Genomic DNA, 16,302 nt, shown 5'->3' with positions numbered 1-16,302 from the left:
TAAATAAATGTTCTTCCTTAAAATACAGGGTGCATAAGTTTGGACACCCCTATGTTAAATTCCCATAGAGCCAGGCAGATTTTTATTTTTAAAGGCCAGTTACTTCATGGATCCAGGATACTATACATCCTGATAAAGTTCCCTTGGCCTTTGGAATTAAATTAGCCCCACATCATCACATAGCCTTCACCATACCTAGAGATTGGCATGGTTTTATTTCAGTTAGCCTAATAGCTGGTTTGATTTGCATTGAGAGATGATCTTATGGAAAATACTCCATGCCAATCTCTAGGTATTTCTAGAGATTCTAGGTATATTCCAAAGGCCAAGAGAACTTTATCAGGATGCATAGTATCCTGGATCCATGAAGTAACTGGCCTTTAAAAATAAAAATCTGCCTGCCTCTATGGGAATTTAACATAGGGGTGTCCAAACTTATGCACCCTGTATTTCAAGGAAGAACATTTATTTATTTACGATACATTATTCATTCACACAGAAAATTGGTGTCCTTAAAGGTTGGATTTTTCCTAATTTTTTAAATTAAGGCATTAAGTTCAATTACCAAAAGATGATTTTTTATTCCTCTTTTTAGTCAACTTTAGCATGGGTGTCTAAACTTATGCATAGCACTGTATATCTTGAAATATTAAAACTGTTAATTAAAATGGTAGTAATTGTTCACAATATTTCTGTTTTTAAGGTTTTATTATATATAAAAAATGCAGTCTTGAAGAGCATTAAAACAAATCATTAAAAATCTTACCAAATCGAAATGTTTAAACGGTAGTGTACATACAATCTGAAACAACCAAAACACTTCTAATTTAGTTTTACATGATCATTTTTCACCTGATCTTTCAAACCAAACAGACTTTTGCTCCTGTACCTTTAAGACTGCTTATTATGCACATAGTGTATTGAACTCTTTTATATCGGAGAAGAAAGAAAAATTCTTTCTTCCATTGTATGTTCCCTTTAAAGAGCCAACTTAAATATAGGGCAGTAGGGTAACAATTAGAACTAGGCCTGTCACACATGTTAATTTAGAGCAATTAATTATAAAAAAACAATGCAATATAAATATTAAATCATCATGAAATCATGAAACTCACCTTCTCTTGCTGGGGATGACACCCATCTCTTCACTGTCCCCTTCTGGCGTCACTCTCCTGGCCTGCCACCACTCATCATCAGATGCATTGATGACATGGAGAATGTCTCCATATCGGAAACTGAGACCCTGACTGGGCAGACCACTATCCTTCGCTCTCTCGTAGTCGAACAGAGCCCTGGAGAGACACACACATAAAGTCAGTTTTACAGACCTGACAAATTTGCGCAACATTTCACATCCATCTGTCACTAAAACAGTAACTCAAATCTGTCACTAAAGCAGCAACGGCTGACTCCTTGGAAAACAGCGTGCGTGAAATGTGCAGATACGACTGTGAGGGGTACAATAAGTGACACTAGCCACGGTAGCTCATATCATAGTGGTGTGTGGGTTTGTGTAGAATTATGGTATGATATGACGGATTAAAACAACAACCGAATGCTCCGTTCCATCAACATATAAATCTACAAGTGGTTGCAGTCACTTTTCTTGCCAAGCCTGGAAGGGCTTGCATCATATCATATTACAGCCAACATCATATTATATTAATATTTCTGTGGGGTAAGACTAGTGTGGCATTATTCAGTCTGTTTTAAAAATGAAAGTTGAACAAATAATTAATTCAGAAAATGTCTGCCCTTTCTACCTATCACTTCCTGTCCACTTACAAAAAGCCAAAAATAACATAAAAATATGGTAAAATACATAAAATCACAAAAATATATACTACCGGTTCAAAGTTTGGGGTCTAAGCATCACAACTGTTTTCAACATTGATAATAATAACATACGGTAAATGTTTTTTGAGCACCAAATCAGCATATTAGAATGATTTCAGAAGGATCATGTGACTGAAGACTGGAGTAATGATGCTGAAAATTCAGCTTTGCCATCACAGGGATAAACAATTTTATAAATTGTAATAATATTTTACAATATTACTGTTTTTACTGTATTTTGATCGAATTAATGCAGTCATGGTGAGCATAAGAGACTTCTTTTAAAAAACATTAAAACATCTTGCCAACCCTAAACTATTGAATGGTAGTGCATATGGAATTTAGGTCTTTCTCAGATGCCACAAACCTTGAAATATAGTCATATATGAAAATTTTCACATTATTTTGACAGAGAAATCTCAGCTACTTCACAAAACAGAAACCCTCCACTAAGAGAAAAGCACAGATATGTGAAGCCCTTTCAAAGGCGATCACAGTTTACGACTCGCTCCTGCCGTCTGAAGTGGGTGAATCACTGTGCGGCGAAAGAAGAAACCTCTCATTCATCTTCATATGAAGAAGCACTATCTGGAGAGACAGGCTAGCGTTAAGAAAAAAACTTGATTCATGTACTCATCCTTAGAAAGAGACACAAACACAATCCACTCTATTTAGGGAGCAGATTTTACACTGATGATCCAGGCTCAAAGACCAGATAAAAGGAGGGCTGAAAAAAAAAAAAAATAATAAAAGGGGGAAGCATGTGAACTGGAGTCACCTACCGATCTTTAGTATGCACTTCAAAAATTAGGTGGAAAGGTAACATTTGTTTTGTTTTATTTTTGTGCTTTTGATTACATTCTCAATCTTTACCTGCGAAAATGTTCCAGGCTGTTTTGCTTATCTCTCTCCAGCAGGGCAGTGTGGATGATCAAGCAATGAAACACAGTAAAAGGAAGCACTATAGCTCAGGCACATGTGTACACAAAAGAACAGACAGGCTGTCACAGTGTCCTATAGGCCTGCCCAGCTAAGTACACAATACAAGGGATAACCACAATAATGGCCTTTAAACTTGTTCCTTCAGGTGCGTTTAGTCACTGCAAGCCTAGCAGAAATCCTTTAATGCAGACCAGCATTCTTATTCAGTTTGGGTCAATGAGAATGAAGGTGAAAAAGGAGACCTGGAGAAAACTATGTTAGCATTAGCATTTCTTCCTAACTCCAAATGCTTATAAAATGTGTATTTTTTGCACAAAATTACAGCTACTGAACGGCAATCAATAACAAATGATACTGATGGTGTAGTTACAGCATCTACCAGCAGGAGGTAACTAAAAAAAAACCAAACTGAACTTTGACCCCTTGATGAAAATGTAAGCACAACACATAAAGTGGATGTCCGATAACAACAAAAAAGGGGGCATTTATTCAAGCCATTTTGCCTTTTAGAACACGCTGTTCCTAAATGAAATGCTGCAATGATACCACACACTTAACAGCTCTACTGCATATTCAGCCATGATAAAAGCTCTCACATAAAAAGAGAGAGACAAAAAAAACAAAAACAAGTAACACTAGAACACAAGCCCCGGTCGTCTCTGTTCAATGCAAGCAGTCACTTCACCTTTCCTTTATACTGCCTTTTGTAACCATGACAATACATCTGTTCTGGAAGCCTATAATGCAGATGGCACAAATGAGATGTAGACAAAACTGTTATGAAATCAAAAGAGGAGCGAATGATGTCATTCCGCCGGGTGACATTTTCCCTGCAAAATCCACAGCTGCCAGAGAACATTCTGTTACACTTTATTTTGATGGTCCACTTTAGACATTGTACTAAATATAAGTAACTGTGCAACTACATGTTGAACTACACTCTCATTAGAGAATTCGTAGACTGTTAGGTTAGGGTTACGTGTTAGGGTTCGGGTTAGTAAAATAAGTTGACATGTAGTTGCAAATATACTTAGAGTTAGCAGAATGTCTGTTGGGGGAGCAACAAAGTAAAGAGTTAGCAGATATTAAATATTAAGCAGACAGTCTACTAATACTCTAATGAGAGTTAGTTGACATGTAGTTGCAAAGTTACTAATAGTAGAATGTCTAAAGATGACCATTGAAATAAAGTGTTATAGAAAATTCTCTTACAGCTTTCAATGTTCTCATAAATGTTGTATGATTATAAGATTTACCTATTTAAGGTTTTAATTTAAAAAGTTTAATGGATTAAAAACAGATGAAATGTTAAATCAAATGTTAAACCATGCACATGTGTTAATATGTGAAATATCCTTGCTTGAATATAAATAGGTATTATAACTGTGGTTAAAATGATTTATGAAACATTAGATTATATACACTAACATTCAAAAGTTTGAGGTCAATAAGATTTCTGTATTAATGTATTAGAAAGAAGTCTCTTATGCCTACCAAGGATGCATTTATTTGATCAAAATTACAATAAACAGTAACACTGAATTATTAAAATATATAATATATTAAGATACTTTTTCTTTTTTAAATATATTTTAAAATGCAATTTATTCCTGTGATGCAAAGCTGAATTGTCAGCAGTCAAATGTATATCTAAATGTAAAACTGAACATATTTTAAAGGTCATTCTAAAACTAAATAATAAATAATTTATTAAGAAACATAAATAATTTCTCTGCATCTTGTGCTGGTGATCAATATCATCCCAAGGATGAAATCAATGAAAAAGTACACCAGCTACCCATACTGCACTGCTGTGAGCAGATAACTGCACGCCAAAATTGATGGGTTGCACATAAAGTTTGGCACATATGCTACTCTAATGGATGAAACATTTAGGCTCACAGATATAATTTATTAAGCATGTATTATTCCACATTAAACACAATTTTCTGACAACTGATCTGCACTTCCAGCTGTATTTTAGCACAAACCGCTCTAAAAGTCATGTGATGTTGCAAATAGGCCCGTTAGGGTCACTGCAGTCACTGGTGCAACATTATTTCTAAAAGCAAGCAATAATGTGCAGTGTAATGGCGGCAAGTCACCATTACGGATCCATTACAAAAGACAAACTGTAATGAGAGCAAAGAAATGATCAGCACTGCACACGAACAAAGTATTATATTCAATGTCCTCATTAACCCCTGCTTCATTAAAGTATAAAACATAAATAACTCACACACACACACACACACACATTGGAACACATGCCTAGGGAAAAAAGCACATGTTCCCTATCATCGGCCAACAAAGACATTGCGGTTGTTATGGAAACTGCAAGCTACGTACAGTGCAGATAAATAATATTTTTATATATGTCTGTATGCTGGCAGGTTCTCATCCCATTACAGTGAATCCATCCCTCCATGGCATCATTACGGCAATGATGCTTCTCGAGACACTTCCAAAAAACAGCATGTGCTAGTGCAGTCTGCAGACAAAAATTCAAATTTACTGTCACATTACACATACTGAAAAATGCTCACTGCGGAGCATTATGTGCCCTTACGATAATAAATAGAACAAAATCATGTCTGTAAAGAATTCAGCAGTGAAATGGATTTATAAACTACCCAATGAAAGAACTAAAGGTTCCACTCACGCACACACATTTTTTTTATTTTTCATTAGTACTTTAAATAACTAATTTCTAAGTTTTTAATCTAACATTTATACTTTATTTCAGATAAAGAAAATGATTTTAGTTTAGTTAACAATAGCTACACTGGTTTGAGTCTGGCTTAGTGCTGAAATACTGCATGCAAAAGTGCCGAAACTGTTTAGTGAACTGAATTCGCCCCTGAGTGATCTGCCTTGTGATTTATTGTGTGGGTTTTCAGTAGAGCTGCAGGGCTGAATCTCGGTGCAATAGTCCAGGTATGTGTGTAATATTCTGTGCTCAGCAGAAAAGGATACATCCATGGGTGGTGAACCTCATGGACAGCATTTTTTCACACCTGAAAATGTCTGTAATATAATTTGAGTAAGTGCTGCCTCAGTCCTTGAAATTTTTTTTAGTGTAGTATTTGCTAAGCATTGAGATAAAAGCTGAAGCCATCAGCATGGCAAAAGGGGAAAAAAAGCATTACATCTACAACACACAAACTAGCAGAAAGTGTCAGAGTGCTGGCAAAGGTGTAGATAATGTGGTGCTTTTGCTTGTAACAGAGAAATGTGGTTTAAAAGCCCCCTGAGAGTAAAGTAGAGTGCTATCTGTATGTGTAAATCAGTGGCCTCATGACAATAAGAGCTTGGGCTAGTGAAATAACAGGAGCCTAGGTGACATTTGCAAGAGTGAATTACATACACTGCAGCAACTGTGGATTTTATGTTATAACTACATTTTTACAATTTCTGAAGAAAAATGGGAGAGGTGATTGTTAGTGCTCTCCGTCTCCGTCACAATGTTAGGATGGACACTTACCGGTCAAAGTCAAAAGAGTCCACCTTCATGGTGGTTGTCAGGGTCTTCCTATGTGGTTGTTAAATTTTACTGAGTAGTTTCTAAAGTTCTGAATTGATCATTTGCAATCTTGGCTTATTAAAAAATAACATACATATTAGGTCAGGACAAGAACGTGGGCATACTTTCCTGCTAAACATAATCTGGATAACTAAACTAAAAACAACAACACCACATGAACATAACATCAATATTCATGATATTATTTGCAGTGTTTTAAAAAAGAAATGAATAAAAATCTATATAGTCGCAGTCCATAGACACAACACAGCCAACTTCTCACAAAATAAATCAAACCACGACAACTTTGCAATTTATATTCTGAAATTTACATTTGCACTGGAAAAATCACACACACACACACACACACACACACACACACACACACACACACACACACACACACACACACACACACACACACACACACACACACACACACACACACACACACACACACACACACACAGGACTTTCTTGCTTAATGAACGGGATGAGGCGATGTATATTTCTTTCTCTGATCACAGAAAGGAAGGGTGTTGTTATGGTTACATGTAAATGCTACCGCAGAGGGACACAGAGAACACTTTGTGGAGAAATAAGCAGCGCACACACAAATACACACACACACATAACACATTTCCACGTTAGAGAAATTGTGATGTTGATTCATTGTGACAGAAACACTGAAACATGCTGATTGAGGAAAATCACTCAATAACTGACTCATCTGATCAGTCAGTGTGTGAATGGAATCATGCATGCATTGCTTTTACATTGCCATGTGCTTTCTATTCATAGTACACAGCCAACAGTGATCACACCTCTGCATTCATCTCAGATGAACTTTAATGCATCTCAATGCTCGAAGGCAAACTGGAAATGATACTGTTGTCATAATTTTCTTTTCCTCTCTACAGACTGAGCAGAGGTTTGTGGAGACTCAGCATCACATCTATCTCCTTCCTTCACTGCAGTATTGTAAAGGCATTGTATGTATTTAAGTTTCTTTCCTTCAGACACACTTACATTATATATTATATTATATATTAGTCTTTGTACACCAAATAAAATTTCAGTACTATGTCTGACCCTCAGATTTGCAAGCTGTTTTCTATATGTAAATTACTACTGGATGAGGCAAATTGAAAAAATGTAAATATGGGTGCTTAACAGCAATAGTGTTGTTATTGTTCACAAAAATTTTAACTATAAAAAATATTTTTTGGTAATAAAAAAAAAGGTGACACTAAATGAAAATATTAAAACTTAAATGAAAATTATAAATGTTGCCTTGGCAAGTAAATGAAATCAATGATAACAGCATAACAAAATTACAAAAATATAAAAAAAAGCTACTTCAAAATATGAATAAATATTATAATAGTATATAAATAATACTAAAATAATGCTGGTGCTTGGCTTCTGGAGAAAGTATGTATATACAGTATATATATATATATATATATATATATATATATATATATATATATATATATATATATATATATATACCACCTCAAATCTTGTCTCATTGTTTAGATATTGATATAGATAAAACTTTATTTATTCCCAAGGGGAAATTTAGACAGCATGGACAAGAGAGCACAAAAAAAAAAAAAAAAAAAACATTAAATCAGTACAATAATGGTAACTGAATATACACTAAAATCCATCACAAAAGAAGTACTGCACTTTAGAAAACAAAATATTATTTCAACTATGTATTCTGATGATAATTATCCAGGGAGACCAGAAACACATAATAACAGATATATCATTACATATGAATGAACAAAGATTAATTAATAAATAAATAAATAAAAATGGCTGAATATGGCTATATGGATAAATCCACTGTCCTGTTGGACTCCAGGTTAGCTGAATCGCATACATTTTCCACCATATACTATGAATGCTCACAGTAAAGTGTGTGTTAAAAAACAACACATGAAAACACCATTGTTTGGTTGCTATATAAGCCTATTTAAGCCTGTAATTGTGATTGATTTAATGTATGCAGAAATCTATGTTAAATCCAATGGTTCACATATTTTGTCCGGCAATATGCTCATGGTTGTAATGCCAATAACTTGATGAGATAAAATAGTTAACAAAATCCAGTTTTCCATATGACACCCATAATACGAGCCCTAAGTACAGCATTAGTAAAACCACATACTTAAAAAAACAGGCGACTTTAGTGAGCTGATCTGTGCTGTAGCAAATAAATGACTCCTTATAAGGTCTCATGTCCTGTGTCTCTGCTCTTCCCGACATCCGTGTTCTGCAAACACGGCCAGCTCTACGGCCCAAATGACTGGCTACGGCACAATACAATTATCCAGCACCCACAGAGGGGGCCTGCGGCATTAGACTGCAGCTGGGAAGGAGATATTGAGCATCTTTTAATGCTGTAGGAGTGCTGCATGCTGTACTGTACCTCATGAGGAGAGGAGGTGTGTGTGTGTATAATTGCTGACAGGAGAGCTATTTATCACAATGGATCTCCACAGGTGCGCTGAAATTTTCCAGCTAACACACAATAACAAAGCCAAATCGGGGATCTACAGCTGCTTGTCGCTAGCTAATCAAGAACTAATCTCTGCTCTGCTGATTGTATTGTGAAACATATCTGGGAGAACCATAGCAGCTGTTTGGCAGACTAGCCAAAGAGTGCTGACGCATGGGACGTTTGGAGTGAACCTGGAGGCTGGAATATATCACGCAGGTCTTTTGATTATACTGTTTATCTTCTTAATAATTTCTTGAGCTAAAGTCAGTATTATGGAGGAGGTAAAATGTTTAGAAGCCCCAGGAAATAAATATTAAATATTTATCACATATCTCCATTTTTGATTATAAAATATTAATATTGGACAAACTTTATTAACAATAACTACTACTACAATAAGATTAATTTATGAGAATAAAATCTGCAAATGAGAAATGCATAATGCAGAAATATAGACAAACAAAATCAAGTTATATTATTTACATCAACATGATATTAAAATGTACCCAATTTACTTTTATATTGTAATCAAAAATATCAAACTGACTAACAAACTGACTAACTAAATACTAATAGCTTTCCTTTTCAGTTGATGTCACAAAGCTTATCAACCACACACACACACACACAAACTTTTGTTGAATTAAGAAGAGAGAACACATTTGCAAAGAGAGGTTTCTATAATGGATCACTGATGTTCACTTTCCTACTGATTTTAAATATCAATGGCTCTTCTAAATGTCATGTAAAACAGTATGACTTCCTGTGTAGAGAACACATGATCCCCAATCCTGGCGGATCTAGGATCAGAGCACACACATGAGACTTGTGCTACTTTGAGTGTGTGTGTATGTAAGAAGAAATGTGGACGCTGATGAATTCTGACTCAACTCACTCAGATACCCCACTGGTTCACACGCAAACCCCTGAAGTGTGTGTGTCTAACAAATATCTTGCTTCAGGCTAGAAACATGTCTCATCGCCCAGAGAGACCACACTGATGTTCACATCAATCCTACATCAATCCAACATAACAAGAGTGCCATGGAGAGACCGTTAATGCCACTTTTACATGATCAGGGGGCTGTTGGGATATCAGTATCCCATCTGTAATGACAGAAACAGCCATTTGCAACAAAAACATTTTCTTGATCTGTTTCTCATCTTGTTTTTCAGTAAAAATACTTCTTGTAATCTTAGTAATCTCCTTGAGAAGATAAATGGTGTGAGATAAGACCTGTTTTCAAAGATAATACCTTGAAATAATTGAAATTAAAAGGTATAAATGTTTGCTAGAGTTTCTTTGCTTTAAAACAGAAAAAATGCCCATGGGTTAAGGAAAACATTCACTTTTGCTTTTTTAGATAATGTACTGAAAAACAAGAGAGAAAAAAAACATACTAAGAAAATGAATTCTTGCAGTTCGGAGTAAATGTGTGAATTTATGTTTAAATAGATGAGGTCTACCTGACATAGAGCGAGCGTTTCTGATTGGTTCTGAGGGATCCGGATCCAGAACTCATGCTGTGGTTCATCATCTGCTCTCGTAAGTCATGAATTTTGGCCTCGAAACGCCCGTATTCTGTAAACACAAACATAACCAAGCAAGCATAAACATGATGCAAAAATCTTTTTTTTAAACCAAACATCAAACTAAGCAATGGCAATTCAAAAATCTAGAACAGAACGTAGCACATGCAAACAAACAGTCTCAAACCAAAGAATTCATAAAAAGTTCTCTGGAGGGAAATGCTGTCTTAGTGTCTGAGATGACAGCTCCGATCGATACGAGCAGCTACTGTAGCTGTTCTGTGCTGACTTTTAGCACAAGGTCACACAGTCAATATAGGAAAGGTAGAATAAATAGTAAGAGTGAGAGAGAGAGAGAGAGAGAGAGAGAGAGAGAGAGAGAGAGAGAGAGAGAGAGAGAGAGAGAGAGAGAGAGAGAGAGAGAGAGAGAGAGAGAGAGAGAGAGAGAGAGAGAAATGTCACATGTATCTTCTGTGGTGAAAATGTATGATATCCGATAACATCCCACTTCAGTCTCTTTGTTATATGCAGGCTGATACTGAATCTCCACAGATTTCTGCAGAACTGAAACATTCATCATTCTGCAAGATAATAACCAGCTGACTGTATATTATTCCATATTTATGAACTTTTTTAAGACCCCCTATTCTTTTGGGTGTTCAAGCCTTACGTAAACACAAAAGCAAAAATAAAAAAGCTATAATAAGATCCCTCTCAACTTTAAACATATGATGATAGATTAAGCAAAAATCATCCTAAAACATCCACTAGTACAGATGATAAAAATGTATTTGCTTGAAAGAAATTACAACTTTAAACAGCAGGGCTACATTAAACTACATAAAAGTGACAGCAAAGACATTTTTAATATAATAATATAGTTGTATTTTAAATGAAAGCTGTTCTTTTGAAATTTCTATTAATTAAAAAATCCTGAAAAATGTGTGCACAAAACATATTAAGCCGCAAAACGGGTTTCAACATTAATAATAGTAAGAAATGTTACTTGAGCCCCAAATCAGCATATATTAATGATTTCTGAAGAATCATTTGACACATGATGTGACATGAGGATATGCCCCTGAAAATTCACCTGTGCCATCTTAGAAATAAATGACACTTCCAAATATATTACAATAGTTCTTTACCTAAGCAATCTTTAATTATAATAATATTGCACAATATTACTATTTTTACTGTATTTTGATCAAATAAATGCATATTTGTTAAGCATAAGAGACTTTGAAAAATTGAGCCGATCACAAACTTTTGAACGGTAGTGCATAGAAAATAATGGTAATTTCCATTAAGGTAACAAACTAATAATGAACTGCACTTCTACAGCATTTGTTAATCTTTGTTTAAGTTAATTTCAACATTTACTTCAATTTGTTAACATTAGTTAATGCACTACGAAGTAACATAAACAACGAACAGCTGTATTTTTATTAACTAACGTTTACAAAGATTAACAAATACAGTAACAGCGCAAGGTTAGTTCATTTTAGTTAACAGATCAACTAATGTTAACAAATGAAACCTTAGTGTAAAGTGTTACCACAATAATATTTCAAAGAGAAGGAATATCTTACAATATCTTTTTTTAGGAAGGCACAGACTCATGAGCTTTAAAACACAGATTTGCCCTCCTAACACAGACTGAAGCTCGTTCAGCAGCTAATATAGTGCAAGGCATGGCAGTTTGCTGCACACCTCAGCCCTGTTTCAGCAGAGAACTACATCTGCTCTAACTGCTGCTGCTGAGACCAATGCACACACACGCACACACACACCATGTGCTGAACCTGAGAACTCAGCAATGCCCCAAAGCCCAGCCTGGACACCATTAGAGCAACCAGACCAGCAAGACAGAGTACCCACCACACCTGAGCAACATGTTCCAGCTCATTCTGCTTCCTTTTCATCCAGTCCCTTTCGTTTTATCTTAAGTTTTTAAGCCATTTAATTGGTCAAAAAATGTCTCAGTAAATAACTAAACTAACCGACTAATCAACAAGGTGATTTGAGCAGCTTCTGAGGTTTTAAATGAGCATAAGGGTCTTCGAAGGTTCAGCCGAGGAATAAGGCTGTTTTGAGAGCCTGTCTGTCCTTGCAGGAACTCAAAGGTCAAATGACAAGTAAATGTTGTCATTAGTCTGCGGGCTAGCAGAGGAAGATCAAGGACAATTATGGTGATGATACAATCGGTGATGTGCTGTAAAAGCAGTTTGCTTTGCACACATATTTCCACATTCCCCCCCAATGAAATATACAGGATTTATTCAGATTCAAACTCCCACCTTTGGAAACTAAGCTCTACCTCTTTCTCTGATGGCCTCAATGTTATTTAAGAAGACAGAGAATCCTCTAAACAATAAAAATGACACAAAGAGATGCTTCTTCTCCAGAGAAAAATGCAGAAGGAAAGAGAGAGAAACAGATTAAAGAGTCTCGGAGTGGTGCAAAGCTCAGACGAAGGATAAAGTAGAGAACCCAAAACAATCCCGCAGTGAGGGACGCACTCATCCCGAACAAATCCACTCAAATGAAAAGAGACTGCTGAGCACACAAACCTTCAGGAGATGTTTTTGGAACACAGTTAGAAATATTCGATTTTTTTATGTAAAAAGATTGAAAAAAGTTCATACCTTGAGAACTATTCGCCAGGGAAGTTGTCGCTTTAGGCAGGACAATGGCAAAATATGCACTTGCATGCACGGTTTAATATTTTTTTTTTTGCACTTTTCAAAAGTATAACATGCATATAACCTCATCTAAACCAAATCAAACCCCAAAGACCCCACACAAACACGCTTAACAAACGCACACACACATGTGCTTGCAAGTAAACTCTCACTTAAACTGAATGAAATCAGCAACACAGTGGAGAAACTGAAAAGGTGAGTGGCTGGAAGAGAGGATGGATAAAGGATAAATGAAAGAATGAATGAATGAGAGAATAAAAAGAGAGTCTCACTCTTGAGGATGCTCGTAGACTGCAGCACTGTGAGAGATTGACCGCTCCCTACACACAAGCAAAGACTGCCACTCTACCACCTCCTCTCCCCTCTCTCTCTCACACACACACTCTCTCCTCCAGATCCATTCCTATTGGCTAGAACTCGAGAGTGGGCGGGGTTGAGTGTCTTAGAGCCCCTCCTCCCCCTGAAGAAGTCCAGATCAAAAGCCATGCTGGATTTTCTCTCTTGATGTCGGCTTTGTGTTTTCAATCTGCAGCGTATTAGCTCACTTAAAGGTGAACAAGCCACAAATCCGGCAAATATTTCAGCTTTAACGGTCCTTCAAAACGTGCGGATTCCACAAGCATATGAAAGGAATTTGTGCACATAAGCAGCAGGCTTGTGAAAAGCACGTGAATTAAGAAATCAAATGATTATTGACTGCTGACCGGGGTCAGATGGAAAGGTAATACAGCAGGATACAAACACATTTGCAGTACACAGATGTGAAGGGAGAATTTCACAGGAAAATAACTCTGCCATAGCTTAGATGAAGAATGTTTCTTTTCAATGTTTTCCTAATTTGAAATAAAAAGTCACAAATGAGACAAATTATTATACTGTATAGAGTTATATGATAGATCTAAAATATTGTCAATATGAAAAGATTTCTACCTGTCTGCCTCAGACCTTTCAAGCTGAGAAATCCAAGGAAGATTACAGGCTGTTTGCGATGATGGATAACCACATGTCCAGAGACAGAGATAAGACACTGCACAGCAGACATCAATTCTGACAGCCGCCCTTGTGCATCACTCATACATACATGTTTGTGTCAGTCTGGAGTGAGGTGCTTTCAGTTAATAGAGGACAGCTTGTGTAGTCTCATTAGCTGCTGTGCAGTGACTCCAACATGTCAAATACAGCTCCACCCGCAGCAGGGGAAAAGACCATCACTGCGCCAGCAGGTACAATCACAATGTGTGAGCTGCAAAACTGACAGTGTAACATTTCAGGAAAGTAGAGACTGTAAATTAAGCCAACATCATGAGTGATGTCAGCACACATCTGTGAACAAGCTTTTAGCTCAAATAATTCAACTGTATCAACAAACTGCAGTGCTGAGAAGACAATGGTGAGTGATGCTTGTAATGATGACAGTCCATTGTCAATACCATAGAGATCACTACTCACACAAAGTCATTTTCAAACCAAGCAGCTTTCTGTTGGTCAGCGCGGCAATTTCACATGACCAACATGAGAGGAATCTGCGTGGTGAACTTTAGTGAACTCTTGATCACGCAGATTCCAATTAATAGTTTTCAGACCTGGAGGGCAAAATATAAGATTATGAATGCAATGACTAAATGGTTAAGCGCTTTCTTTATAATGGTTTTCTATGGAGAACGCTTAACGAGAAATTGTGCATTGCGATAATATTCTGGGTTCATCTGCTTGCCTGAACATAGTATGCATCATCAATAAGATGTATACTGAATTTGGTCTTTTAATATGACTACCTTAGTACAAACCTGGTTAAAAAAAAAACAAAAAAAACTGGCAGTCAATGGAGGAAAGCCCTCCAGGTGGGCATATCGCCGAGCACTGGTAAATGTGACTGTCCCTTAAGAGTGATGGAGTTGTATGAAGGTGTGGTCCATACAGACATGAGTGAGTTTGTGTGTAAACAGCAGTCATGTACATTTGAATGTAAAAACTGTGCATGTCCTCCTGAGAATCTGCCAATACAGTAGCTCAGCCAAAGAAACTAAGCCACAGGATATCTGGGATCAGGGCCAAGCAGTGGCTAAACGCTGGCAAATGTCCACCTCACAGCCCATTACAGAAATATATACTCGCAAACAATCCAAAGGGAGTTCTGAAAATCAGTCCAAAACCAAAAAAGTCGAAAAACAACAACAAAAAGAACATTTTAAAATTAGTTGTTTGTATTTTCTGAAGGAAATGTTATTGATGCTTACCTGTGCAAAACAATGAAAGGGTGTTCTGGGTGGTTGCCAAAACATTGCTATGTGGTTGCTAGGGTGTTCTGAGTGGTATTAGTGTGTTACTATGTGCCTGCTAGGGTGTTCGAAAAAACATACGTGATTCTCTATGATATTTTGGTCTCTATTTATGGCTCGGGTTCCCCCTTCAAAGTCTTTGAGATAAAAAAAAATTGCTCACCAGGTGAAAATTGTAAGCCTGATTACTTAGAAACACACTGCTGCACAATTTGATGTATAATTCATGTCCGAGACGAGTTACGAACTGAAGATAATGAACATTGCCATAAAATGACTGACAACTCAATTAAGAATATTCCTCACAGGAGGAGAGATAACCTTGTTTAACCTTAAATGCTTCTCAGAAGGTTAAACTAATTATTATTATTATTATTAAAAAATTTTTTTTTTACAGTCCATGGATGGCAAATCAACCAGAATCTGCTTATAAATATAAATCATGTTGGGGCACAAAATTCTTCTCTCTGAATGTTGCCCTATAAATTAGTAGCACCAAAAAAAAAGAAAGAAAATTGACTGTACAATCTGTCAGTACAATAAAACGATAGTTATGTGGAAGATTCATTCTCTGTGGAAGTTCCTTAGATGCTTGGGCTTCATTAGAAAGAATGAGATGGAGGAGAGCAGAGGTTAGTCATAAATCAGACAGGACACACAATATTACGGTAAAATATTCATTCATAAAGCTCTGGCTATCCAGCTAAATGATTAATAGCCTGTTAGCTGAAGATTGCATTCTCTTTCACACATAAACATTAGATATTAGGATTTTTGATGGAAACCAGCTTTATCAGAGGGACGTTACATTTATGCAGACAGCAGATTTCATTAATAGCTTGTTGATGCATCAAAACAGTCGGGTTTATGAAAAAATCTCTGTGGTATGAAGAGTAGACACACACACACACACACACACACACACACACACACACACACACACACACACACACACAACAACAACAACAACAA

The 16,302-nt window shown here is 36.4% G+C and overlaps 1 protein-coding gene across 12 annotated transcripts in view; it reads right to left on the bottom strand.

Moving 5' to 3' along the window:
* The window catches only part of dlg2 (discs, large homolog 2), a 243,638-nt gene that overhangs the window by 13,237 nt on the left and 214,099 nt on the right, over positions 1–16,302 (bottom strand). For all 12 annotated transcript variants that reach the window (XM_081354624.1, XM_081354630.1, XM_081354629.1 and 9 more), the window contains 2 exons: positions 10,284–10,398; positions 1,116–1,292 (listed from right to left, as the gene is read on the bottom strand). In XM_081354624.1, the coding sequence (XP_081210750.1) occupies positions 1,116–1,292; positions 10,284–10,398 (292 nt within the window). The remainder of the gene's footprint in view (positions 1–1,115; positions 1,293–10,283; positions 10,399–16,302) is intronic.

The sequence above is a fragment of the Scardinius erythrophthalmus genome (genome assembly GCF_964197995.2).
Source record: "Scardinius erythrophthalmus genome assembly, chromosome: 23".
Taxonomy (NCBI): Eukaryota; Metazoa; Chordata; class Actinopteri; order Cypriniformes; family Leuciscidae; genus Scardinius; species Scardinius erythrophthalmus.
The sequence above is the reverse complement of the archived record's forward strand: the minus strand, read 5'-3'. Positions and strand labels throughout refer to the sequence as shown.